This window comes from Canis lupus, chromosome 9 (assembly GCF_011100685.1).
Source record: "Canis lupus familiaris isolate Mischka breed German Shepherd chromosome 9, alternate assembly UU_Cfam_GSD_1.0, whole genome shotgun sequence".
In the NCBI taxonomy this organism is placed as follows: domain Eukaryota; kingdom Metazoa; phylum Chordata; class Mammalia; order Carnivora; family Canidae; genus Canis; species Canis lupus.
Genome location: NC_049230.1, coordinates 11,581,770 through 11,607,945, shown reverse-complemented (window position 1 = coordinate 11,607,945; position 26,176 = coordinate 11,581,770). Strand labels below are relative to the sequence as shown.

Here is a 26,176-nt window from a genome sequence, read left to right as displayed (position 1 = left end):
TGCAGTTTTAAAATTTTTATTATTTCATGTCTTTCGATTTTGTTGCTTTAACTATTGGGGGGAATAAAGGCGTTTTAGTGTGACTCATTGACTTTTCTTTCTCATGGTTGCTGTCATTGTTTCTCACACCCAGCTCTGTGGAAGACAAGGATAAATCCTGGAGGCTCCCTTCAGCAGTGCATGGAATGCTCATTTTCTGCAGGTGCGAATTCAGGGGCAGGTCCCGGGGAGACACCAGTCTTTTCATCTCCTACAAGGTGGAGAATAATGGCAATGACATAGAATGTGGAGAGAAAGGAGCACCTGCCCCAGCATAGCAGGTTCATAGCCTGGCTCTGCACTGAGCAGTGATAATCTTGAGCAAGTTCATGTTAAGGAAGCAGCCTTTCCTGCTTCATCGATAATGTGGGAATGATGTTAACATGGAGGTCATGGAGATTAAGGATTGGTAAAGTCTTTAGCGCTATACTTGGCACATGGCACAAACTCAACACATGGGTGCTGCTGTTCCCAATCCATGGCAAAACAAGGACGAGTTGGTCACCCTGCCAACTGATGAAGTGAACAAGGTTGGGAAGGAGTGCCCAAGTGCCGATGCATGAACGTGGTGGACAGGAAATTTGTTACCAAAGGGAATTCCAAGACCTCCCCCAAACGTTTTGAACTGAAATCACTACAAGCCCGGGGAATCTATTCATATGTACACATAAATATTAGAATCATAGGAATGTATGTCTAGAAAGACATCACCGTAATGGTTTGAAGGAAATGCATTTTGGAATGGTCCCACTTGGACTGAGTCCAGAAGTTCACAGGTGGGGTAGAGGGATAGGAGCCAGAACCATCTTCCCTTATCACAAAAACTTCCCTTTTCCCCAGACCTCTCTCTCCTCTTGAAATGAGGAGACCACAGCTAGCTAGCTATCCTATCTCCGAACACCACAGCTGCAACCATTTGCCTTCCAATCTCCCCCTAACCCTAAGGTTACCGTCTCTTAGGCACTAGGCCATGTTTAGTCTCTCGGTGTAGCCGGGTTTACTGTTCTCAGTTCTCTGCTCCCTCTTACCCTACAAACCCGCAGTCAGCAGAAATGGAACAAGTGCATTTCTCTGCAGGCTAGCGAGTGAGAAACTTGGGTGGCTGCAGTGGCAAGCCAGTAAATTTTAGGCTAGTTTTGTTACACAGCATTTTTGCGGCCAGAACTGACTAATACATTTCTTGAAAGGGGAAAGAATTGCGGTTTGTCAGAGTTCTCACTAAAAGACTTAAAAACCCTTTCCCAAGGAGAAGCAGCTTGCTCACCGTTGTGGCGAGAGCCTGGAAAGGGGAGAAGAACTGCCCAAACTGGTAGCGCTTGTGCACGGCGATGTCCCCAAAGCGACTGCGGCGCTCCTTCTGGCCGGCCAGTCTCTTCTCTGCCTTCATGTCCAGAAAGTGCTGGAAGGGGCCCTGCTGGGGCAGACAGGCCACATGCCCCCGCAGTGAGGAGCCGGGGTAGCACCTGGTTACCAAGTGCCACGTGCTCACACCAAGACAAGGCAGCTCTTGTCCATGCCTCTCATTTATTAGTCGGACGTCCACTTACCTTTCTTAATTTTCTGTGGCCTTGGGAGATGGCTCAAGGGTACAACCCTTCTGTTTGTTGCTGGGAGTCTGGCACACCAGACCGGGGGTCAGGGCGCTGAGTTCTAGTTAAGAGCTTGCTACTTGCTCCAGGGCCTTGACTCACCCCCCTACCCCCACCCCCACCCCCACCTCGTATAGTGGATTATTTACGCCTTTTTCCGGCCTTGAAATGGCACGGTTGATATGAAACTGGAATGTCAAGAATGCCAGGGCTTGAAGGCCATCCTTCTTGGAGGCAAGGGACCGGAGGCGGGGTGCAACATATGTCGGAGGGTCTTATCTTGCGATTCTAATCTCACTTCTACTTGAAACAGAGGAGCAAAGGAGCCCCGCTCACATTCCACTGGAAGCGTGCCGTGGATTTCCCCAGCCAGAGTGTTCCCCTTCACTGCCCTGCCCGGACCCAGCTGTCTATTGGGGGGTCCTGTGGGGTGCCCACTGCCTGAGCAGTGCCAGGCACTGCCTTCTGACTGCTGTGATGCTTGCTCTCGCCTGGCCTTCCCGGATCCTGCCCATCTCACCCTCACTCAGATCCCTCTCCTGCCCTAACCCCCTTGGGCTGACTACAGAGCATCTAATTCTGTTTGTACATCAGTTTCTCCAAGGAGCTGGTTCCTCCTCTGGCCCTGCCCGTGTGGCCAGTGGGAGAGCAGTGTCCAGCCTAGATTCTGACCCCGGGGCCACCCCAGGCATGCCTGGTGCTGTTTGCTGAGGAGGCTCAGCAAACACGGTCTCTATCCACATCGTGATTCGTTTACACCCCCAAGAGGCAGGGACACGGTTAGGAACGTGAGTAGGGGATGGGTTCCTGCTGCTGGCATGCCCTCCTTCCTGGCTGACACACCTGGGAGGGTGGGGGGCTGCCAGCGAGTGGGCGGCTGGACACGCCGCAGGAATCTCATCCCAATTAGGGGCTTGGGCCGTTTCCTGCCTCCCACACAGCAGGAAACAAAGATGCATGTTGTTCTGCTGCTTTCCAGCACTGACCATAAGGAGCCACAAGGACACTGTGACAGCAGCTCTGGAGGCGGGCGAAGGGGCTGACCAAGACCAGGGACCACGAGGGATTCCAGGGATCAAACATCCCACTTCCTGGGTGGAGAAACTGAGACCCAGCCAGGTGGGAGGACTTTCCTGAGGTCTCTCCCGTACCTTCTCTGGCATCACGTATAAATTCACTGCATTGCTTCTGGGTGGTGACTCCGTTCCAAGGAAGGTGGTGTTCAGAGCCCACCTTGAAGAGCAATGGCATGAAGCTGCTGGAGCATAGATGGGGCTGGGGCCCCCTGAGTGCTCTGGAAGGGGCCAGAGCCCCCAGAGGGCAAAGCAAATCTGCAGTGCACCATGAGAGGCCTCCAGCCTGGCCTCCCTCCAGGCCGACCTCCTCCTTTTCCTGACTTGCCAGGTCGCCTTTCTCTGGGAGAACCAGCATCACCAGCACCATCATCACATTTTTAACACAATCAACACGTGCCTCCTTTTTTGCCTTGGTCTCTTCCCCCTCTGTCCCTGCCCTGCCTTCCCCTGCCTCACTCTTATTCGTACTTCAGGGCTCTGATTTTTGGCTCCCAGTGAAGGGCCACCTCCACCAGAGTCAGTGACGCCCTAGCTCCCCAGCCAGAGTGGGATCCTCCACCTTCGGGCTTCCATACCATTTACTCCGGGGGTCTCGGTCCCCCTCTCGACTCCCTGTGAGTGTCTCTCTCCTTGCCCATGTCTCAGCTAGACTCTAAGGTCCGTGAGCACAGGGCCTCTGTTTTTCCATCCGCACGGATTGTCCACCTACATGATTACATGTCCTGCAGGGGGGAGCGCTCCACAGACATTTGTCACATGAGCGAGCGATTCAGTTTAGAAGAAAGCCATTTCTGGGTTTTAGGACAACAGGGTTAGATGACCACCAAACTTCTCAAACACGTCTGTCTCACAAAGCAAAATGAACCTGTGAGCCACAAGGTAGGGTGTTAGGGGATGAAACCTCACATCTTAGGCCTTGGAGGTGTGACAAATTCAGGGCCAGGAGAAGAAGCAGAGGTGTCCTGGGGTGGAAAAAACCATTCAGAGCACTGGAAAACTATCTGGTTTTGAGGATTTCTTCTTTTGTCTTTTAGGGGAGCCCTGATGAGGTTGAATCATGGAGGGATTGGTTCAGGGCTTTGTTTCTTCCCCTGCACTGGTCCCATGTGGTGACAGAAGGTGATGGGGGGTGGGCTGGGGACATCAGGGAAGAGAAACCACTGACACTGGCTCCTTTGGTCTTTGTCAGCACTTGGCGTGCTGAGCTTACCCCTGTGTGGGGCACACTCTCATTTCTCAGTGCACAAAGGATAAGGCAAAAAGGGATCCTTGGAAGACTCACGTCATGTATTCGTAAGCTCTTTGCTATTGGAGGAGACAAGTCCCAGTGTTGTCTCACAGCTTTGCTGGTGCTCAGACTCGAGATTAATGGTGGGTAGACAGGTCCCAGGGGGATCAGCAGCTTCCAGTCTGTTCCAGGGAAGGGAGGAGAGAAATGCCATGCTGCAGGGTCCATGCACAGTGTTGGCTTCTTTCCCTCCCAGACCAGGATTACTTTCTTTGTGTTTGGTCCCACCCACAGAAGAGCAAAGAAGGTTCGCGCCGCAGCAAAGGAAGCAGACCCTCAACCCAGAACCAAGAATGAAAGCCCTCATTGGGAGAGACACATCGAACCCATGTGATTTGCTTTCTGGAATATGATAAGCACGGTGGGCAATTCCCTTTGCTGGGTGCATTAATGGCAAATTGTTTTTGCTGATGCCTCAAGAGTTAATTATTGCTCTGGGTTGAGCAGAGAAGATCGTTATGGGCTACACGTTGGTCATTTAATTAGGTTAATTAAATAATGAATTATGTCATCTTTCCCACTTTTTTTACTTATGCGGAATTATTATTATTTTTTTATATATTAGTGCAGAAGTCGGAAAACTTTCTCTGGATGGGCCGGATGGTAAACATCTATTAGGTTTTGTGGGCCGCATGGCCCCTGTAGCAACTACACGACATGGCTGTTGTGGCACAGAAGTAGCCATAGATAACAAGTAAATAAGTAGGTGCGGCTGTGGTTCAATAAAACTTTTATTGATGGGCAACAAATTTAACTTTCCTATCATTTTCCTGTATCACAAAATATTATCCTTTGGATTTTTTTTTCAGCCATTTAAAAATGGCAAAACCATTCTTAGTTTGCAAGTCCTACAAAACAGATGGCAGGACAAATTTGGCCTAATGGGCTGTAGTTTGCCAACCCCTGATTAGTGGATGCTTGGATACACCCCCTGTTGCAAGGAGACAAGTGCTAATTTCCAAAATAGAAATGAGTATTCTGAAGTTTTCTCAGCAATTTCAAAATCGCTATACAAGACAGGCGTCTGGCCCATGACCAAGCCTTAAGCAAACCAAGCCTAGGCTGGCTGGTCTAATTCAATGACAAAATCGAGGGTTCCCAGGGACCTTGAAGCCATCCAGGTCCTATTCTAGACTTGATGCGTGACCACATTTAAACCAATTTAGGGATACGAGGCTCATTTAGAGATACAAGCCTCTGGAGTCCTGGAGTAAATGATCTCATCATGGTGACCCTTAATCACTAATTTTCACACGGGCAACTTGGAGGCCTGTGATGCAGTTCTGCCTCTGTGTAACCTAACTTCCTAATGGTGTTGGACAGGATTGTTTATCCCCATACCCTCCCCTCACCCCACCCCATACACCAAACACGTAACACCGTCTCTAGGTTTTCCTCTACCGAGGCAGCCATGGTATTGAGTGTTGCTTGTGTCCTTTTCTCTAGATTTTAAGAGCTGAAGTTGTAAGGACAGCCAGCGTGGGAGACCTGGGTCTGGGTGGTATTTGCCCATGTGGCTCCTGAAAGCTGTCAGCAGCCCGGAATGAAACATTGCTCTTCCAACAGAATTTCAAACTAGAGAATGAAGCAAACTTGACGTAGCAATTTCCCCAGGATGCCAGAGTAGGAAAAAAAAAATTCGGAATGATTCTTTCTGCATCTGCTGGAATACTTAATTTTTGAGACCATGGGAAGGTTCTGATATTTTAAAAACTTTCATTGGTGGAAGTAGGGTGGTGGTGGGCTAGCAGAGCCTAGCCCAGGATCATGTACTCAGTAGATTCTCAGCAAGTGATAATAAGACAAATGAAAGGGGGAAGGGGCTTGGGGGGCCCTGATCTGCCAGCTGAACTACTTCTTAGTTCCGTGGAAGAGCATGTGTTATTCTGGGAGGAAAGGTCCCCCCCAGACCAGGCCAACCAAATCCTGCCCTAATTTTACACCACCAGGCTACACTTTGCTCTGTCTCAAACAGCTGCCACTGGCTCAGTATTATCTTAAAAGAGGAATCCAGGGGCGCCTGGGTGGCTCAGTTGGGTCAGCATCCGACTCTTGATTTTGGCTCAGGTCATGATCTCAGGGTTCTGGCATGGAGCCTGCTTAAGATTCTCTCTCTCCCTCTGCCCCTCCCTTCCCTCTCTAAAAAAAAAAAAAAAAAAAAAGGAATGCAGCTCCCATGGGCTTTGCCAAAGCTTCCTCGGTCAATAAGTGTCTGCTTTCTGCTGCGCTGGCAATCAGTTCTGCTGGAAGCAGGGACTGTTCGGCAGGTGGACACAGCCAGCCCCCACTGAGCTCAGGATGTGTTCCCAGGCTGCGACGCGCGCCCCTTTGTCCGGGAGAAAAACTTTGGAGGGTTATAGGAGGGATGGGAGGAGAGAAAACTGGGGTTTCATGTTGCTCTTTTTCCTTATGGAATAATTATGACATTTAAGACATTTTTATGTTCTTATCCTTGGCAATTTTGGGGGGTTGGGGGTGGGGTGGGGAGGGAACAGTCGCCCCGGAGATGGAGGGGAAGTTGGAAAGAGTTTGCCCTCTGGGAGTGATTAAACCCTGGAGAGAAATACACATAGTCCTAGAAGACTGGGAAGGTTTTTAAAAAGATTATTTACAACATAAAAACTAGCTCCACACCCTCAATCCAGAAAGCACTTCTTGCCTGGTATAGGAAGGGCTTCTTTGCATCTTGGCACTAGACTCTGAGCTCTTAAAGGCACAGTTTGGGGTCTGTGGGTCTTTGAAGCCCCAGCATTCAACCTGAAGCTCGGGGTACAGCAGGTGCTCCGTACACGCAGGTGACAGAGTCAATAAAGACTGAATGAGCAAGAGGAAGACGTGCTGAGCATCTGCAGCTTTCTGGGCAACGTATCCTGTGCTCAGCAGGATCCCAGCTTCTCCCCACCCAGGGCGGGCTGTCTGTGCAAAGGAACAGCGGTCCAGACCTGGGAGAGTGGCTTGAAAAGGTGCGAAATGTGTTGAATTTCCATCTCTTTGCTGCAAGTAAATGGAAAAATCCTTTATTGCTGCTCTGGTGTCTGGCCCGTCTTGTCTTCAGCAGTTTCTCTTTAAGGGGAATTTGGCTTCCAGACTGTGGGGAACTATCAGACTTTGGCTCCAGCAGGAATTCTCATCCCTAGTGGTGTGTTGGAGCATCTTGGGCGGGGGTGGGGGGTTTAAAAATTCCAAAGCAAGGCTGCACCCCAGGCCAAATGGACCTGTGTTTGGGCAGGTGGGACCCTGGACAGGCCCTTCCGGGGGGATTTGACCCTGTGCAGCCCAGGCTAAGAACCACTGGGGGAGAGTTGAGTTCACCTGTGCTGACACGGTATTATTACCAGACAGCCGCTCCTCTGACTGCAAGTTAGCGGCCAGGCCAGGGGGGGATTTTAAGGGTGGAAATAATAATCTTGCGGATTACAGTGTTCAATTGGAGTCAGCACTTCTTATTTTTGAGAGTGGCTTCAATAACTGAAAAAAAAAAAAAAAAAACCCACCCTGAGACTTTGTATCAAAAAGTCACTTAGTTGGGCTTTAAAGCTTTATTGCTTCTTGCCAGCTTTTGAATGGGAGTTGGGGGTGGGGGGAGTATTTAGTGTTAGAGGAATGTCATGATTTTTTTTAGAGCAAGATTTGCATTAATATTTTTCTGAATCCCCAGCTCCTTGCATGGGGCCTGCCATGTAGTAGCTGCTCAGAAATGCTGGAATAGTTATAGCAGCTGCTGCTTGCTGGATGCTTCCTGTTATATTCACCATCTCACTTATCTTCAGAGCCACCATATAAGACAGGTCCTATTTGTATCTGCATTTTATAGGGTGAGGCCGACTTCTAAGATGGCCTCAGACTCTGCCATCTGCTTGAGTGTGAATATATGGGATGTAGCCCATGAGGATGTTACATTGTGGCAAAGATGAAAGGATTTTGAAGATGGAATTAGGGCCCCTGATCATTAATTAAAAGGGAGTTTATCTTGGGTGGGCCTGACCTAATTAGGTGAGCCCCTTAAAAGAAGTTCAAGAGGCTCGAGACTCAAGTCATGCTGGCCGTACAGAAGCATGCCACCATGATTTCTTTTTCTTTTTCTTTTTAAAAAATTATTTATTTGAGAGAGAGAGAGGGAGAGGGAGAGAGTGTGCATGAGCAGGAGGGGCAGAGGGAGAAAGAGAATCCTAAGCAGACTCCACACTGAGCGCGGAGCCTGACTTGGGGCTCAAGCTCACGACCCTGAGATCATGACCCCAGCTGAAATCAAGAGTCCGACCCTCAGCCAACTGTGTCACCCAGGCACCCCAACATGCCACCAAGATTTCTAAAGCTGCAAGCAAATGGACTCTGGCAGGACCCTGAGTCTCAGATAAGTCCTGAGCAGAGGACCCAGCTAGGACTCGTAACCTATGGAAACTGAGATATGGGCAGGCATGGCTGTAAACTGCTAAATTTGTGGTAATTCTGTTACCCGGCAATAGAAAACTAATACACTAGTGAAGGAATAATGATGTAGAGAAGTTATAGGGCTTGGCCAAGAGTCCACATCAGGAATGTGAGTGGACCCCTGACATTTCTGACTCCCTGTTGTTTGGCACTGACAACTACCATCAGTTTGAGAAATAAGGCTCATGTGCATCAGTTCACTGATCTTCTGTAAACTATAAATAGGGCAAAACCAAGGCTGATATCAGAGCCTGCTACTTTGTGAAGCAAAGTAGAACCAGAAGCAGGAGATGTCAGCGTATGTCCCACATGGTTTCTTTTTTTGAGGGGGGGTTGTGGTGGTTGAAATAAACTTGATTCTGACATCAAAATTCTGTATACATATACCTCCCAGAGGAATTTCTTTTCTTTTTTCTTTTTCTTTTCCTTTTCCTTTTCTTCTTTTCTTTCTTTCTTTCTTTCTTTCTTTCTTTCTTTCTTTCTTTCTTTCTTTCTTTCTTCTTTCTTTCTTTCTTCTTTCTTTCTTTCTTTCTTTCTTTCTTTCTTTCTTTCTTTCTTTCTTTCTTTTCTTTCTTTCTTTTTTTTTCAAATTGTTGGACCTAATAATTCATCTCTCTGTTAGTTAAAAATTTTAGAATTGACTTGGATTTTGCCATCAGTCATCTTCTGTATCATGAACGTTCCTGAGGTTTGTCAATTGCCTCTTTGAAAGATCTTTCTTTTTTTTTTTTTTTGAGATTTTATTTATTTGCTCATGAGAGACACAGAGAGAGGCACAGACACAGGCAGAGGGAGAAGCAGGCTTCCTGTGGGGAGCCTGATATGAGACTTGATCCCAGGACCCCAGGATCACCATCTGAGCCAAAGGCAGATGCTCAACCACTGAGCCATCCAGCCCCTGGAAGGTCTTTTTATGCTGTTCTCCTTTTTAGTTCCATTGCCAGTCTAGACTCCCATCTTCTCCTAACTAGGTTATTGCAGATATATATATATTTATTATATTATATTTACATATTATATTGATAATATATAATATATATTTACACATTATATTTGTATATTATATATATTTATTATATATATTTATATATATATTTGAAATCAAGTCCATCTTAGATCTTTCACCACATTGACTTTCCTAAAATACTTTAATCTGAACCATCCAAACGCTATCAGACTTTTGGGACCCTAACACACAATAACAGAAAAAGAACATATGTTCTCCACTTTATTATATCTAATATCCTTCTTTCTCCATGATCTTTTAGTTGCATCAGCTTCTTTTGGTTTTTCAAAACCGTTGTACTTATTTCCGCCTTGTTGCAGTTAGCGATTTCTGTTTGCCTTCTATCAGTGTTCCCTATAATAGGCACCACACTGGGTCCTGATTCAGCCACACATGGTTTCTCCACACAGTGGGGATCGGAGCAACAGGCATGGAGAGGGTGTCTTTTCAGAGTCACGCTCGCAGCTGGCCCCACATGTAGACACGTTTGGAAGTCATGCACTTCCAAGAGAAGGACTGAGGAAGACTCTTTTAAAAAGGAATGGGAGCACGAGAGCCAATTTACCGAACATCAAAGAAACCTCAAGAAAAAAAGAGACATGGCCAGGGGCACATGGTGACATCCATCTGTTTTGCTTCTGTTGAGAGAATGCCGACCTACTTTTCTGATTGGATCCAGAGTTGAGGCCATCATGATTATTAGGGTTGTCCATCCCTGAATAAAAGCTAATCCTTGCTTCTAGTAGTAGTAAAGTACATTTTAATCCAGCTCTTCCAGTGTGTGTGTGTGTGTGTGTGTGTGTGTGTGTGCATGTGCAAAAGTTTGTTGGTGGAGAAGGGGTATCTTGGAAAGTTACTGTTTTCTTCCAGTATCTTCCTCTTTTCTTTTTATTCACCTTTCTTCTTTCTGCCTGGGAGGTGGATGTGATGCACAGAGCTGAGCAGTCATTTTGTGAGCATGAAGACTTATCTTGAGGAGGAGGAGGAGGAGAAGAAGAAGAAGAAGAAGGAGGAGGAGGAGGAGGAGGAGGAAGCTATGAATAGCTTGGGTCTCTGATGCCATCATGGACACCCCTACCATCCTTCCTCTGGACATCTTGTCACATGGGGGAAATGCATTCATCTTTCTGTTGGTGGAACTCTTTTCTTCGAATCCCCTCAGGGCAAATGCACTTCTGTCTGATATAAACTCTAACATATAGGAACGCCTGAGTAGCTCAGTGGTTGAACATCTGCTTTGGGTTCAGGGCATGGTCCCGGAGTCCTGGGAGTGAGTCCTGCATCGGGCTCCCCACAGAGAGCCTGCTTCTCTCTCTGCCTCTCTCTGTGTGTCTCTCAAGAATAAATAAAATAAAATCTTTTTTAAAAAATCTAAAAAATAAAGTACATATCTCAACTATTTGAAAAATACTTGGTAAACTGTCCAGTGTTAACATGTGCGAGGAATAATTCGACATCTTTATTGTAATTTAAAGATCCTTTTCAGGAGTTATAATCAGGGTGAGGGGGATTCAGGGATGCCTCTCTCCTTCATTACTGGCTCGTGGGAAATATGCCTGATGGTGTGAGATGGGGAATAGGGTGGTTGAAAGAGAATTTGATCACAGTAATGAATCAATCACTCATCAGCCCTGATGTGCTTTAACTTTGTCTGAGGCAAAGAAGAGCCAAGAAGGAGTTACTCTTTGTCTTTTAGCAACACTTAACTGAGCCTCTATTTGGGTACATTCAGGTTTGGGGTAAGAGGAGTGGGCTGTAGCCACTGCATACGCCAGTGAGGCCACTGCCTGCATCATTAGACATGGGATCTGCCCCAAGAAGGGGACAGACCCACTTTTCCCTCCCTGGCCCAATCACAGCTGAACCACTGAACTCAGCTCAGGAGCATCTCACAAACTGTCTCTCGTACAGAAGACAACGATGACAATGGTGCAGACGCTAAGATCCTAAAACTCTCTGTGTTATTTGGGGCCTGGATGAAGGAGGTGAGAATACTAGCCCAAAGAAGAGTGAACCCAGTGGGAGACATGGCAGTTAGGAAAGACTGCCACGCAGGGGAATGATCCGACCCATGTCACCCAGCCCCAATGGGTGGAATTGGAACCAGTGATGGAAGCTTCTAGAAGGCGGCTCTGGATTCAGATTTGCTTATGATGCTCACAGCGGCAGCTGCCAAAGACAGAGCGGTCCACCTCAGTAGATGGCCACGTGACTGCTGGCATTTCAGATTGACCTACTGCTTGCAGAGAGGGCATATAGGGATCCCAGCGTTCACACGTTCGCTCCTTCCCTCGGTGACCACTGACGGATTGGGGTTACTTAGGTCTACTGTGTGTCAGGCTCTTCGTGGTCAGCCTGCGACTTTTTTTTTTAATTTATTTTTTATTGGTGTTCAATTTACTAACATACAGAATAACCCCCAGTGCCCGTCACCCATTCACTCCCACCCCCCGGCCTCCTCCCCTTCCACCACCCCTAGTTCGTTTCCCAGAGTTAGCAGTCTTTACGTTCTGTCTCCCTTTCTGATATTTCCCACACATTTCTTCCCCCTTCCCTTATATTCCCTTTCACTATTATTTATATTCTCCAAATGAATGAGAATGGAGAGATCACTACCAACACCAAGGAAATACAAACGATTTTAAAAACATATTATGAACAGCTATACGCCAATAAATTAGGCAATCTGGAAGAAATGGACGCATTCCTGGAAAGCCACAAACTACCAAAACTGGAACAGGAAGAAATAGAAAACCTGAACAGGCCAATAACCAGGGAGGAAATTGAAGCAGTCATCAAAAACCTCCCAAGACACAAGAGTCCAGGGCCAGATGGCTTCCCAGGGGAATTTTATCAAACGTTTAAAGAAGAAACCATACCTATTCTCCTAAAGCTGTTTGGAAAGATAGAAAGAGATGGAGTACTTCCAAATTCGTTCTATGAGGCCAGCATCACCTTAATTCCAAAACCAGACAAAGACCCCACCAAAAAGGAGAATTACAGACCAATATCCCTGATGAACATGGCTGCAAAAATTCTCAACAAGATACTGGCCAATAGGATCCAACAGTACATTAAAAAAATTATTCACCATGACCAAGTAGGATTTATCCCTGGGACACAAGGCTGGTTCAACACCCGTAAAACAATCAATGTGATTCATCATATCAGCAAGAGAAAAACCAAGAACCATATGATCCTCTCATTGGATGCAGAGAAAGCATTTGACAAAATACAGCATCCATTCCTGATCAAAACTCTTCAGAGTGTAGGGATAGAGGGAACATTCTTCGACATCTTAAAAGCCATCTATGAAAAGCCCACAGCAAATATCATTCTCAATGGGGAAGCACTGGGAGCCTTTCCCCTAAGATCAGGAACAAGACAGGGATGTCCACTCTCACCACTGCTGTTCAACATAGTACTGGAAGTCCTAGCCTCAGCAATCAGACAACAAAAAGACATTAAAGGCATTCAAATTGGCAAAGAAGTCAAACTCTCCCTCTTCGCCGATGACATGATACTCTACATAGAAAACCCAAAAGTCTCCACCCCAAGATTGCTAGAACTCATACAGCCTGCGACCTTGAAGATCTCTTCCCTCCTGGTGATTCTTGGGTGCTCTGAGCATGACGCACTCCCCATTTTGCACAAGGGAGAACCAAAGCACCCAAATCAAATCCGGGACGAGTCGCACGGAGACCCTTCGTCGTCTCTGCGCCCCTGCCCTGTCTCCTCTCCTTTCTTTTTCCATTATCTGTTGCTTTCAGAGAAAAAAACCAAGTCATGCTCTGCTAAACCATCAAGGCTTGGTGAGCATGTTCAGACAGGATGTGCAGTTACCCAATACTGGTCTGAATGATGTGTTTTCCTGACTCTGACAAATTGGAGCAAGCTCTCCTTTTGATCTACAGTCTTCCAAATCTCCCCCAGATCCCCCCCGCCCCCCCCCTCCAGGGGAGGCGGGTCATAGGCGAGGGATGTGGTTCGGATTTCATACAACACATGGCTTTCGGACTGGGGAGTGGCTGCAGATGCTTCTGAGGCAGTCACCCCTGCTCTGCTATGCCCCGAGATTCCAAAAATTGCTGTGGAAACCGCACATTTCCAAGCGAGCCCATTTCACCCATTTCTTAAATGTTTATGACTCTCCCTCCCTCCCTTTATCCATCCTTCTCTCTGACTCAGTCTTTCTCTCTTTCCCTATGCACGCGTGTGCACACACACGCACACTCCACCACTCCACTGTTGATGGATCTTTACATCCTACACTCGTCAGTGTTTCCTGCCAGGATCCCTTGCCTGGCGGATCCTCCGTGGGGCGAGGAGCACCCCCGCAGCCGGGGAAAGACCACCTCGCTTCTGCAGCCGGGCATTCCACAAGCAAGCAGGCCCACTCGCCTCGGGCCTCTCTCTTCTTAATGCGTCAGGCTTGCGAGTGGTAGTGAGAGCAAATTGGCAGCCGTGTAGGACTGTCTGACGCTGGTAAAAGCATCTGTTGGAAAGCTTGCTTTGTAATTTCCCGAGCCTTTTGGGGTCAGAAGTGGGTAGAAACCCCTACATGGAAGAAAAAGCCTAATTACTTTCAAGTGGGAGGAAAATAAGAAACAGAAGTGCTCCCAAGGGTGGAGCCTGTGGACTCCGATGACCTTCAGGCTCTCAGGATCAATGTCTCCAAAGCTTCCCAAAGCACTGCTTTCTTCTGGAGCAAACCCTGGCATTCTCCTGAGATAACTGATGGGGCCCAGACTGGCCCCTAAGTGGGCAGGAGGGCTGCTCACACGCAGGCTCCGCCAATGGTGCTCTCCTGTTAGGCCGGGGGTGAGCCAGAGAACACACCAGGTCCCCTTGGGGCATTAGTGTCTTTGATTATCTTTGTCCATTTTATTCACCGAGGTATTTTCAGCACTTGGAAAAGAACCTGCCACAGGGTGGGTGCTCAACAAAGATGCGCAGAGTCACAGAACGAATCCTCTGTGCTCCCTCAAGTCCCTGTTGCTTATCTGGCTTGGCATGAAACGGCCCGATCTGTGAGACTCAGATCGAAAAGCAAAGGGGGACTTGGATCCCTACATGGAACTGGAAAGGAATGGAAACTGGGAAGGTTGGAAGAGAGGGGGGGAATACCATTCTGCTCCAAGGAGGTGTCTGGAAAAGCCCCGGGCTTCCTGCGTGCCCGCAGCAAGCAGCTGAGCTGGGAGGCGGGAGGAGGCCAGAGCTTTCCCCCACCTGCCTGTCAAGGTTCTAGCTCATCCTCCACTCGGTCTGCAGTGAAGGTGTTGCACTTGCTTGGCTTCCAGGCTGAGGCCTTTATCCCAAAATAAAGGGGCTCCTCTCTCTCTCTCTCCTTTTCTCTCTCTCTCTCTCTCCAACTTTTGCTACATCTCTTCTCTTCTCTTTCCTTACCCTGCAATTCTCCTTAATTACTAGTTTCAGTAGAAGGGGAATAAGACCGAGCTTTGCAAAAAAAAAAAAAAAAAAAAACCAAAAACCCACTTTCCAAGCCCTCTCTTATCTGGTCCTGGTCGTCAGGGCCCTCCTCGGCCCGAATGTGACTAGCATCCAGAAGACTTTTAGGGAGGCGAAACCACAATTTTCAAGAAGTGAGCCCTGGCGGTGTAACGAAAGGCCCTTCTGATTCAGCCCGGATGGGGCTCTGGAGGTAATTAGGAGAATTTATGGATCCCCTTCTGGCCACTCTCATTTGCCTTTGTGCTTAGCACGCGGAGTAAGTGATAGCTCCACGTTACTGACCAGAAGAAGCTGCATTTTCCACTTGGCAAATGAGGCTTAAAGAGAAGTTTTCACCTGCCCCCCCTTGCTTTCCTCTCCCCTGTCAGTGGGGCACACACAGGGGAAATGCCGTGTGGATATATTTGCAGAAGGCTTGACTTCTTTAGCTAGAGAAGGATGGAGATGCAGGGATGATTCGCCCCCCGGCCTTCTGGGCGCAGACGCCGCCGGCTGCTCCATGTGTTTAACTCAGGGTTGGTAAATTAGAGCTTGAGAGCCACAGGCAATGGTAAGTCATCCCTTGGGGAATAGGTAGGTGAGGGAGGAGAAAAGGGGGGGGGAGAATTTACAAAAGGGGAAACAAGGAGACAAGCTTCCAGCTGGTGTAGCTGCCAACCCATGGATCAGTTCTGGGGTTGCTGCTCCTGCTCTGAAGACACCTGCCACTGACCCTCAGTGACTTGTTCCTCATACTTGAAGGGAGACCATGTTGGCCAGTGGCTGTTCCCTGCCTTGGTGGGACATGTCTGGGGCTCAGGCCTGGGCTTTGCTGGGCTTAGAGGCAGCCCCGCATGGAAGAGCCCAACTCCGCAGAAGCAAAAGTGATCATTGGAGTCCCTTGGCCAGAACAAAGCCATCCCCCAGAAAAATGTGTGCTCTGCTTTTCCTCCCAAGTATCAGAGGCTGTCACTGAGAAGGTGAGGCTGACTCTGGGGCTCACGACACAGAATGTGGCCTCTGAGGCAATTGGCATGCACGGCCTTTCATCCCATCGCTGTGGTCCTTCCTGGCACAGCCCCAGATAACACCTGAGTAATGAAATTAGAGCCTTTGAGCTAGAAGTTCAGTTACAAAGAGCAGTAGCTCCACAGACTTGCTCTTTGCAACCACAATGTTTTTCCTACCCCAGCAGTTCTGCCCCTGAGCGAAAGGCTCCAGCCCTGGGACCCCATTTTATAAACCCACAGGGGATCTGCAAATGCATGGGGACTGGGTCGGCCTGTAGCCTTGGGCTGGCCTTACCCTTGGCATCTTTCCGAGGTTCTGTTCTGCCAAGAGACGGACCTTCCTTAGTAGCCTTGCCATCTTCTGTGTCTTTTGCTTTGTACTTGGAGATGTGGGCACCTTCCTTCTGCAGCATCTGCCCACCAGGCAAGGGCTGGTCTTCAGGCAGATCCTCTTGCTTCTTGTTCTCCTTCTTCCTCTCACGGGGAACTCTAGGGATTAAAAAAATCCACCATCAGGTACGACATTCTGAGTGACCCAGTAACTTCCAAATGAGAGGCCCGGCATGTGGTCACGAGAGGAGGTTACTGAACTGGAACTTTCAACTTCGTGAAAAATCATTCAATCTGGAAAGAAAATAAATCGATGCTGTCAGCTTATTCTTGCATATTTGCATGTGGCAGTAATGAGAGAAGGGTGGGAAGATCTCCCAAGTAGTAGAACAGCCTGAGAACAGGTGTCCCTCATGCAACATTTCCAGTGGTGCCACTAAAGAATTACACACATACACACACATATATATTACAAAGAAAACAGTTCTTACAGAGATGAGACACTAGAGTTCAGGAAGCATCTAAGAGCTGGTATATATATATATTTAATATCAAGCAATTTTCTTTTTAAATTCTTTTACATTTGAGTATGATTGACACACAATGTGACCTTACTTTCGGGTGTACCACATAGTGATTTGACTTGTCTACACTTGATGCTGTGCTCACCACAATGTACCAGGTGTCACCACACTATTTAATTTTTATGGGGTAGGGTTAATATATTGCATACCAAATTGTGTTTTCTGTTTCTCCACCCATCCCCGCCCCATTTCACATTGTATCAATTCTGTATTGGGGGAATATTAAGCAGTTCTTCAGTGATTTTCTTTTTTTTTTAAGATTTTATTTTAGAGAGAGAGAGAGAGAGAGAGAGAGAGAGAGAAAATGAGCAGGAAGGATAATCTCAAGCAGACTCTGCACTCAGTGTGGAGCCCACAGTGGGGCTTGATCCCAGGACCCTGAGATCATGACCTGAGCCAAAACCAAGAGTCAGACGCTTAACCAACTGAGCCATCCAGGTGGCCCTTCAGTGATTTTCAAACATCCAAGTCATCCCACTGGACAAGACCCACAAGGTCCTTCCTGATCTTGCTTCCTTCTCCCTCTGCTGTTCTACTCAATCTGCTCCTGCCCCCTCCCTGCCTACCCCAGTGTCCTTTCAACAGGAGAACCATCCCTGTGCCCTCAAAATGCTGCTGGCTCTTGGGCTTCTGGGGTTGGCTTGTCTCCCTCTCTCTGCCTGAATATAATATTTTCCCTCCTTCCTTCCCCTGAATGCTCATCCTCCTGGGGAACTCCTTCTCATCACTTCTTCTATGGTGCTTGCTGTTCATGACACCTGCCCCACCCTGAGCTGTAGACTACCTTCGCTCTGGTCTTTGGCATCTTTATTTTTCTTAAGATTTTATTTATTTATTTGAGAGAAAACGTGTGCACATGTGCATGAGAGAGTAGGAGTGGAGGGAAGGAGCAGAGAGAGAAGGAGAAACAGACTCCCCACTGAGCAGGGAGCCTCAATGATGCAGGGCTCAATCCCTAGAACCTGCGATCATGACCTAAGACAACGGCAGACATTTGACTGGCTGAGCCACCCAGGTGCCCCTCTGGCATCTTTCAAGTATCTCCATTTTAGTGCAATAAATGGTCTGTTTCCATACTTATGTCCACTGTTAGATTTTTATGTTCTATGAAATCATAGACTCCTTCTTGTTCACCAATGTCTCCTTAACACATAGCAGCATATCTAGTAAGAGGCAGATCCTTAATCCATATTGGATGGGTAGATGGATGGATGGATGGGATAGCATGGATGGATGAGAGGATGGTTGGGAGGATGAATGGATGAGAAAGTGTTGGGTAAATGTAGAGAAGAACAAAAGACAGTAGATTCAGAATATTACTATGTGGAAGGGAATGTTGGAGGGGGGATGCGTAATCAACCTCAGATCCGCAGTGATGACCAGAGTTAGGAGCAGAAAGTCCACAGGGTTGCATCTGGGATTCATCAAGAGTGTCCAACTACGGCAAGGACTCAGAAAGCAGGACGTGATTTTTGCTTTGGCATTTTGTGGTTAGCACTAAATGGTAACATCTCTGGTGGATTTAATATTTTTCCCTGAAAGCCAAAGAAATTTAATCTGAAAACTGGCCTCCTACAGGTGATAATTAGGAGAGAATGGTTAAGGATATAGAAACATCAGGTCTCTGCTTGGAGCCTCGGGTTAGGACCAGTCATTGAACTACCCTCACTGATATTGGACAGAAACCTAAACGTTTCTCCATGCCATGCAATTTTTTAAAAAGTGCATCATTTTTCTTTTACGAATCTAAACTTGGTGTCCGAAGTTGCAGTTCTTGAAGTTTCTATTCATTTAGGACGTTTCTCTTGCTCCTCTCAAAAGATCCACTTAGTCCATTTGTATGCTGTCTAGTTGGAAGTAGCTGGCAAGGCTTTTTTTTCTTTTTAAGAAAACAAGATTCTTAAGCTTAAAAGAACATTAGCTCTGTGTTTGATCACTAGATACCTCCAACTTTTCTAGCAAGTTGTAACATTTGTACTGACAACCCTAAGGCATATTTTGGCACATTAAGGAAATCTACACTCAATAAATATGTTATTATACACGTCCCTAGTGCCCTACTCAAGGACCTTAACGTGCTCCACTCACTTTAGGATGCTTGTTTATAAAGTTGTAGCTGGGCCTTCCCATCGACCAGACCCAGGCAGATATGCAAATGAGCATGGGCCCATAGGACTCAATTAAGCCTTGCCTTGTCATCGGGTGACCATCAGGGAGCTGGGGATGTCCTCCAAGAGAGCACTTAAAAATTATACTCACAAAATGTTGACGAGAATACTTTTTTTAAAGGGCCCCAAGTCAAGTGACCAGTAACCAGATTTCCATCTGCTTCAAATTAAATGCGTTTATTATCTTTGCATCTCATTCTGCAGGTCCACATCGTCAGTGAGAAAATACCCTTTGGGATCTTAACTTACACTTAAAAAGCATATTTATATAAGTTTAGCTGGCTGTTTGCTTTCACACACAGGCAGCGATATCTCTTCTTTCACTTTGACTCTCCGCTTTATTGAAGCTGCGGGAGGATGCCTGTGGGTTCTACTCATTCAACGCTTGGGTTTTGTTGCTGTTGTATTTGTGTTAGGTGTTGGAAGTAGAGTGGAAACCAGATAGTAAGTAAATATATAAGTGAAGTCATTGTAGTTTGTGAAAGGTGCCAGAAGAGACATTAGGAAGCAAGCCAGTAACTGTCAAAGACCACCCCTTGGAATGGGTGGTCGGTAGAGCCTCTGGGCAAAAGAATTAGGAGCTGAGACCCGAAGGTAAGAAAAGCTGTATTCAAAGAGAAACTAGGGGATGAACATCTGGGCAGAGAAAACAGTCACCATAGAGGCTTTGAGTCATTCCAGGATCAAAATATTTAAGGGAGAGAAAGCAAGCCAGTGTGGCTGGAGAGGATAGAGAACGTGAAAGTGGCGTGAGATGCAGCTGGAGAGAGGCCAGAGTCGGGTCAGGCAGGGCCCCATGGGAAATGTTCAGGATTTTAGATTTTATTCCAGGAGCGACTGGAAAGCCAGGAGAACATGCCATGCTTGGATTTGCATTTCATGAGGATTAGGTTGGTCAATCTGTGAAGAAGAGATTGGGAAGATTGAGGGGGAGGATGAGAGGTGGTTGCATCAGCCTGGGTGGGAGGTGTGTTGATGGAGGTGGAGAGAAGGGGAGGGATGGAGAGGCTTCAGGAGGAGACTTGGCAAGACCCCCCTGCTAGAGAGGGCAGGGGACAGGAAGACCCAGAGACCCACTGGTGTTCTGACCTGAGCAGCAGGTGGATGCCGGTGCTCCTTACGAGAAGGGGCAGTCCTATTGGAGCCATGGCTGTTGGTGGAAAGGTAGGGACCGGAAACCCGTTCTGAACATATGAACTGGGGACACAATTTCTAAGCTCCAGGTAGAAATGAAGAAGTCGCTCGGCAATCAGTCTCTCAAAAGGGTGAAGCTTGTCATTTGTTGTTGTAACTTTAGAAGTAAAGACAGAAACATTTGGAAGAACATGCCGTGGAACTTGAGACAACTCGAGTTGGGGAATTTAGGGATGGTCAAGGGTGGACAATAAATCTTGTGGGTGGCACAACCTGTGGAAATATGCAACCATGGGTTTTCTCCTCTGCCACTTCTTATTTGATCAGACTTTATTCCTGTTCTGGAATAAAAACACTAGGTGGTGGTGGTGGTGGTGGGTGTGGGTGTGTGTGTGTGCAGGGAGTCCAAGAGCTGCTGGTGCTGAGAGGGATCATGGAAACATCCAGAAAGGAGGATGAGAATCATGATGGAGAGAGAGAGAGAAGTTCTCGGGGCTGGGAAGACCTGCCTACGGGATGATACAATCTACCTATTTAATATTGTCCTTTGAGTTCCAGGGAGTGGAATTCATTTTTTTTTAAGCAACTCTACAAGTGACATTTTCTCTTTGAATCGAGTATGAGAAAACATGAACCGAGGCACCTCGTAGCATTTCTTCAGCTGCGTCTCTGCCTTCCTATTAATTTTCAGCAGATTCTGTTTGTTTTTCCGCCAGTCTGCCCACTTCTGAGTACACGCTGTCCCGCTCTCTACTTTGCTTATCTCCTTTTCTGTTTGCTTATCTCCTTTTCTTTTCTGGATGGTGCTTTTAGGAAGCATACTATTTGGAGGGTGGGGGAGCAGCCTGCAATGCAAAATGCATTATCGGGAGGTTCTCACTGGCACCTGACTTGGAAGAGTAAGATTGTCCCTGTGGATTTCTGGTTTGTGTATCTACAATCTCAGAGTTGTGCAGGGGAAAGTCATTGGGTAGAAGAAGTCTGAGTTTGGAAACTAGAGAGGTCTGACTCTATCCCTTAGCCTTACTGTTTTTTTTTTGTTTGTTTTGTTTGTTTGTTTGTTTTATTTCATGACTTTAAGCTTGTGACCTAATGTCTCCGGACCCAATGTTTTCATCTGTAAAGTAGGTAATGATATATGTGCAAATTGCAGGGTTGTTGTGGAGTTTAAGTGATGTGACACAAGCGAAGTTCCTAGAGTAATACTTAATTCATGCTGGTGACCACAAACGGCCCATCCTATCATTCTTATTAAACTTACCAACACACTGGTTGTCAGTTTGATGGGAAACAAACGCTGTTGGTAGCCTGTAAAGGCTGTTGACAAGCATTACCGTATGGGTGGAGGGGTGCTGGGGTGCTGGCTGGAGTTTCTCTGTCACAGTCTAGCAAAGTCTGCCAACCTTGCGAAATTGGATGAAAAATTCTAATTGAACAGTTACATTTAAAAGTGGGGGTCTTTCCTATGCATTGTGGGTCACAAGCTTCTCCTAAGAAGACAGGGCTGGTGACCTGGGGCCTCCACTGTTCCAGACGGTGATTGTCAACCGTGACTTAGAAGCAGCTGATGCTGTGATAGGAGATGCCTTTCCCAGTTCCCCACTGTCCCTTCCCAGCTCTCTGTCCCTCCTAGACAGTCTGGTCTTGGATCTTATATGGACTCTCAACTAGCTTGTATGACCTTGGGCAAATTCTTTTTTTCTTTTTTCTTTTTTTCCTAAAGATTTATTATTTATTTGAGAGAGACAGAGTGAGTGGGAAGAGCAAGGGGAGAGAGAATTCCAAGTGGCCTTCAAATGATTGCGGAGACCAACTTGGGGCTCAGTTCTGAGACCCAAAGATTATGACCTGAGATGAACCAAGGAGTTAACTGACCGCCCCACCCAGGCGCCCCTTGGACAAATTCTTTAACTCTTTCAGTCTCAGTTTCCCCATCTTTAAACTGGAGATGATAGTAATATTTACTCTGAAAGCTTCTTTTAAGTATTAAATCACATCAATAAAAAGTTTTCACAATGCTTGGCCTGCAAAAAATACTTAGGGCTAGTTATTGTTATCATCAGGACACTTAGCAAATTTGTGGGCATTTTTTTTTAAAGATTTTATTTAATTGTTCATGAGAGACACACAGAGAGAGGCAGAGACACAGGCAGAGGAAGAAGAAGGCTCCCCCCAGGGAACTTGTTATAGAACTAGATCCCAGGACCCCAGGATCATGACCTGAGCTGAAGCCAGATGCTCAACTACTGAGTCACCAGGTGCCCCTGTAGGCATCTAATGGAAATACAAACTTAGATGAATACTAACAGAAATCAGACTGTGGGTAAGAAAAACATATGTTTCAGGAAAATAATATTTTTAAAAAATACCAATGGGATTTTCTCTTTCATACATGCTTGTACTTGACCCCCCCCCCACACACACACTCTTTTCAGGAAAAAGCTTTGTAGGTAGATACCCTCTGTTGTCTGCCAAGTCCACCCTTTGCTTATTCCCATATCCATGGACCATCTTGCCTCTGGTGTCCAGTTAGGTTTGGCCAATGGGATGCTCCCATAGAGGATCAAAAGAGGGGAGGATAAAGATGCCACTATTTATTCCTCTGGCTGGCTCCTTCCTTGGAAGGAGCCTTGACTTGCTAGGACCCTTCCTGAAGGTTACAGGTTCTCTTTCCACACTCTATCCTTCTGGGTTTGGTAGTCCTTCCCTCAGGTCATCAGGTTTCGGGTCCAGAGGTGGTAATGGTTCCACTGTTCCTTGCAGTTCCCCTATACTTTTCCCACACCTTTGCAAAACCACTTTGATTTCTTCTACAATATAAATTATTGGTTGAGGTAGCTTCCACTGTCTTGGAGAAGATCAGAAGTCTTATAGCAGAAGTCTTTCCACCAGACAGGAAGAGGAAGTAGAAAGGTTGCCATAAGAGGCAGGAAGACAGGGTAAGACTTGATGTGTACCATGGCTTGGTCCCTAAGAAATGGTTGTCTCTCCTCCCTTGCTTCCCTGTGGCCCAACCCACCAGGCTTCAGCAAAATTGGGGTGATGAGGTGTTAGAAACTCTCACAGAAACCCCAGATGGTTTGAGGGAGACTCATCTTGGCTCACCCCCTACTCTGTGCATTCCTACTGTGTCCACCATGGTCTAGAGGGGTCCTTGAGGTCCAGGGTTTCTGTCTGTCCTGGTGAGAGGATGTGCAGGAGTGAGAGCGGCTGTGTCCTGGCATCAGCCTATGGTCAGAGCAAAGAAGCTAGAGGCCACAAAGCACCCACACCTGGCAATCTGAGGGACCCTCAGGGATCTGAGGCATCAGCAACAGATGCCAGCAGGACACCCACGATGGAGAATGAGATCAACCACACCTAAACAAACACCAACCCAAGACATTGAGGAACAAGACTGGTTGGTAGCTGAGGACACCAAGGCTGCCAGCCACAAGGGCATGTCATCTTCCCTCTGCACCCAGATACCATGTCGGAAGGAGGAGAAGTGAGACAAGTGGCCACCTTTGAATTGACAGAGTGTTTACCCAAATGAGGCTGAGTTCATCTCAAAGTGAAGTGTTTCAGACAGGAATCGAATAAGTTATCTTATTCAGCACTTTTTTCCCCCTCTGCCATTAAGGAGGGATGGGAGCTCAAGTAAGAGAATAATGATGACCTACAATGAGCTTCTTTTTTTCAATGCCTCTGAGTGTTCTGTGTAACTTTGATGCCCTGTCCTTGACGTCCTCACAAGACTGATCCTTTCCATCGGACCTTTGTGCCAGAGCCGCTGAATCACATTAGGGAGGGTGAATGCCTTTAACTTAATACAGTCATTACTTTTACTTATTAAATCATCTTAATATAATAACATTGAAGTAAGTTAATACAGAAAAATATCCATATCCCTTCTACATATTGCTAAGACATTTACTTTTTTTGTGGTTTCTTTATCCATATTGTTAAAATACTGGGAGATAGACTGGCTAAACCCTGTGCTTAAGAAAGGCAGTGGTGCCCATAGCCAGAACTTGTCCCTGGTGACATAAAGGAAGAGAGAGAGATGAGCTGGTTACCTGACGTTGTCATACGGCAGCAAGCTTTTGCTTACTTGGGAGACCTTCCAATTAGTGAAGTGGGACATTCTTAGGAAGGTGTCCAGATTCAACAGTGTGTTGGTAGGATTTCACACTTTATTTCCTACTCCTTAGCCTTTGCCCTTATACAAAATCCCAGGATTCATAAGGATCCCTCTCCATCCTTTCTCTGGCATCATAGGCCCTGATTTGGGGGGGCTCTAGCCTCCTTTAGAATGTCAACATTATGATGTTCCTGGAAGAATTTTGCAGATGGAATCCCTGGGCCTGTTTTAACGGGAGTCCTAGGGAAGAGATTTGAGCTTTGCTTACCTCTGCATGCTTTCTCCCTTTTGTCTTCAGATGCTCGTGACATTTTAAGGCAGTGTTTTACTTGGGTTGGAAAATGTGCTCTGAAGCAAAATACATCCCCCTGCTCTCATGGGTATGGCTCTGATTTGGAAGCATGTGCTGTTCTAAGCAATTGCCTGTTCACGTGCCCCCACGTGCTTAGAGCTCTAAAGAGACACAATCAGATCTGTCCACATCCTTGAGCAGGGGAGATACCTATTTATTTCAACAAGGTGGCCGGTCGGGGTTAATCCAGAAGTGATATTATGGAATGGGAAGCCTATTTGTGATGGGTGAGAGCAGCTGGTATTTTGAGACGTCATCTGGTTGTCTGTGTAAATACTTCCAAGGGTGTTTTCTCAGCCATCCCCACAGTTGGCAGTAGGGCTCTGGGTGATGACAGCTTTGGGGTCACATGACAAGTGCCCAACACAGGTGATGCACCTGTAGGTTTTTCAACTGTGAAGAAAGGGGGGCTTCTTAGATGAATCCCAGGGAAAGAAATGGAGTACATACTAAATAAAACCTAGACACAAGATCTGTGGACAAATGGATGAAATAAATAAACCATTTAAGACTTTATAGTTTTTTTTTTTTCCCACTAAAAACCAGGCTACTTGGTACCTGAGATCTACTGTGTTAGTTTTACCAGCATGACCATGTGTGAATCTATTTAGTTGCCAAACATGCAAAGGTAGTTTTAGCTTTTTTTTTTTTTTTTTTGGCAGGGGGAAGAGGGTGAGGGGGGCAGAATTGAGTTCTTATTATATTGTGGTCAGAGAATATAGTCTGTATGCTTTATCAATACTTTGATATTGGGGGGCCTGGGTGGCTCAGTCAGTTAGGTGCCTGCCTTCAGCTCAGGGTTCTGGGATCTAGCTCTGAGTCAGGTTACTCGCTCAATGGGGACTTTGCTTCCCCTCTAACCTCTGCCCCTTCCTCCCTTTCTCTCAAATAAATAAATAAATAAAATCTTTTAAAAAGTACTTCGATATTATTCAAGATGTCCTTTGTGGCCTAGCATGTGCCCACCTTTTGGAAATATTCGCTGAAGACTTGAATGTGAATTATCAAGGAGTTGAGACAAAATTCTAAACATGTGGATTTTATCAAATATCTTAATCATGCTATTCAAATTTCTAACATTGTTATTAATCTTTTTTTTTTTTTAATTTTTTATTTATTTATGTTAGTCACAGAGAGAGAGAAAGAGAGGCAGAGACACAGGCAGAGGGAGAAGCAGGCTCCATGCACCGGGAGCCCGACGTGGGATTCGATCCTGGGTCTCCAGGATCGCGCCCTGGGCCAAAGGCAGGCGCTAAACCACTGCGCCACCCAGAGATCCCACATTGTTATTAATCTTGATCACTTGATTAGTTTGTAATAGATGAATGTTAAAATCATACGTTAAGAAGTTCAAATTTAAAAAAAAAAGAAAAAAAAAAGAAGTCCAAATTTTCCTAATTCTGTTGACTTCTACTTTATATGAAATCACTGCTTTTGTAGGTCAGTCAAATATTGGCAATTTCATGTGGCTCAGCCTGGTACTTTGAGGCTATGTTGCTAATGTTCACCGTCTCTGCTTTCTTATATTTTTCTGGTTTATTATGTGATAACCTTCCTTGTCCTTAAATAATATCTTTTCAAGTCTATTTTATCTG

The 26,176-nt window shown here is 46.5% G+C and overlaps 1 protein-coding gene across 3 annotated transcripts; it reads right to left on the bottom strand.

Annotated features, from left to right (window-relative positions):
* Positions 1–24,395, bottom strand: LOC610995. 3 transcript variants are annotated; one of them, XM_038546771.1, is made up of 6 exons: positions 24,165–24,395; positions 20,062–20,263; positions 16,186–16,379; positions 3,987–4,114; positions 1,304–1,450; positions 1–250 (listed from the first exon to the last, which is right to left on the bottom strand). In XM_038546771.1, exons 1-6 carry the CDS (start codon positions 24,175–24,177, stop codon positions 20–22), a joined length of 915 nt encoding a protein of 304 aa, XP_038402699.1. In that variant the 5' UTR covers positions 24,178–24,395; the 3' UTR covers positions 1–19. The 3 variants fall into 3 exon arrangements, with proteins under 3 accessions (XP_038402699.1, XP_038402701.1, XP_038402700.1); XM_038546773.1 differs by lacking the exon at positions 1,304–1,450; XM_038546772.1 differs by lacking the exon at positions 20,062–20,263 and having other exon boundaries at positions 24,165–24,392.
* Positions 24,396–26,176: the final 1,781 nt, after the last annotated feature.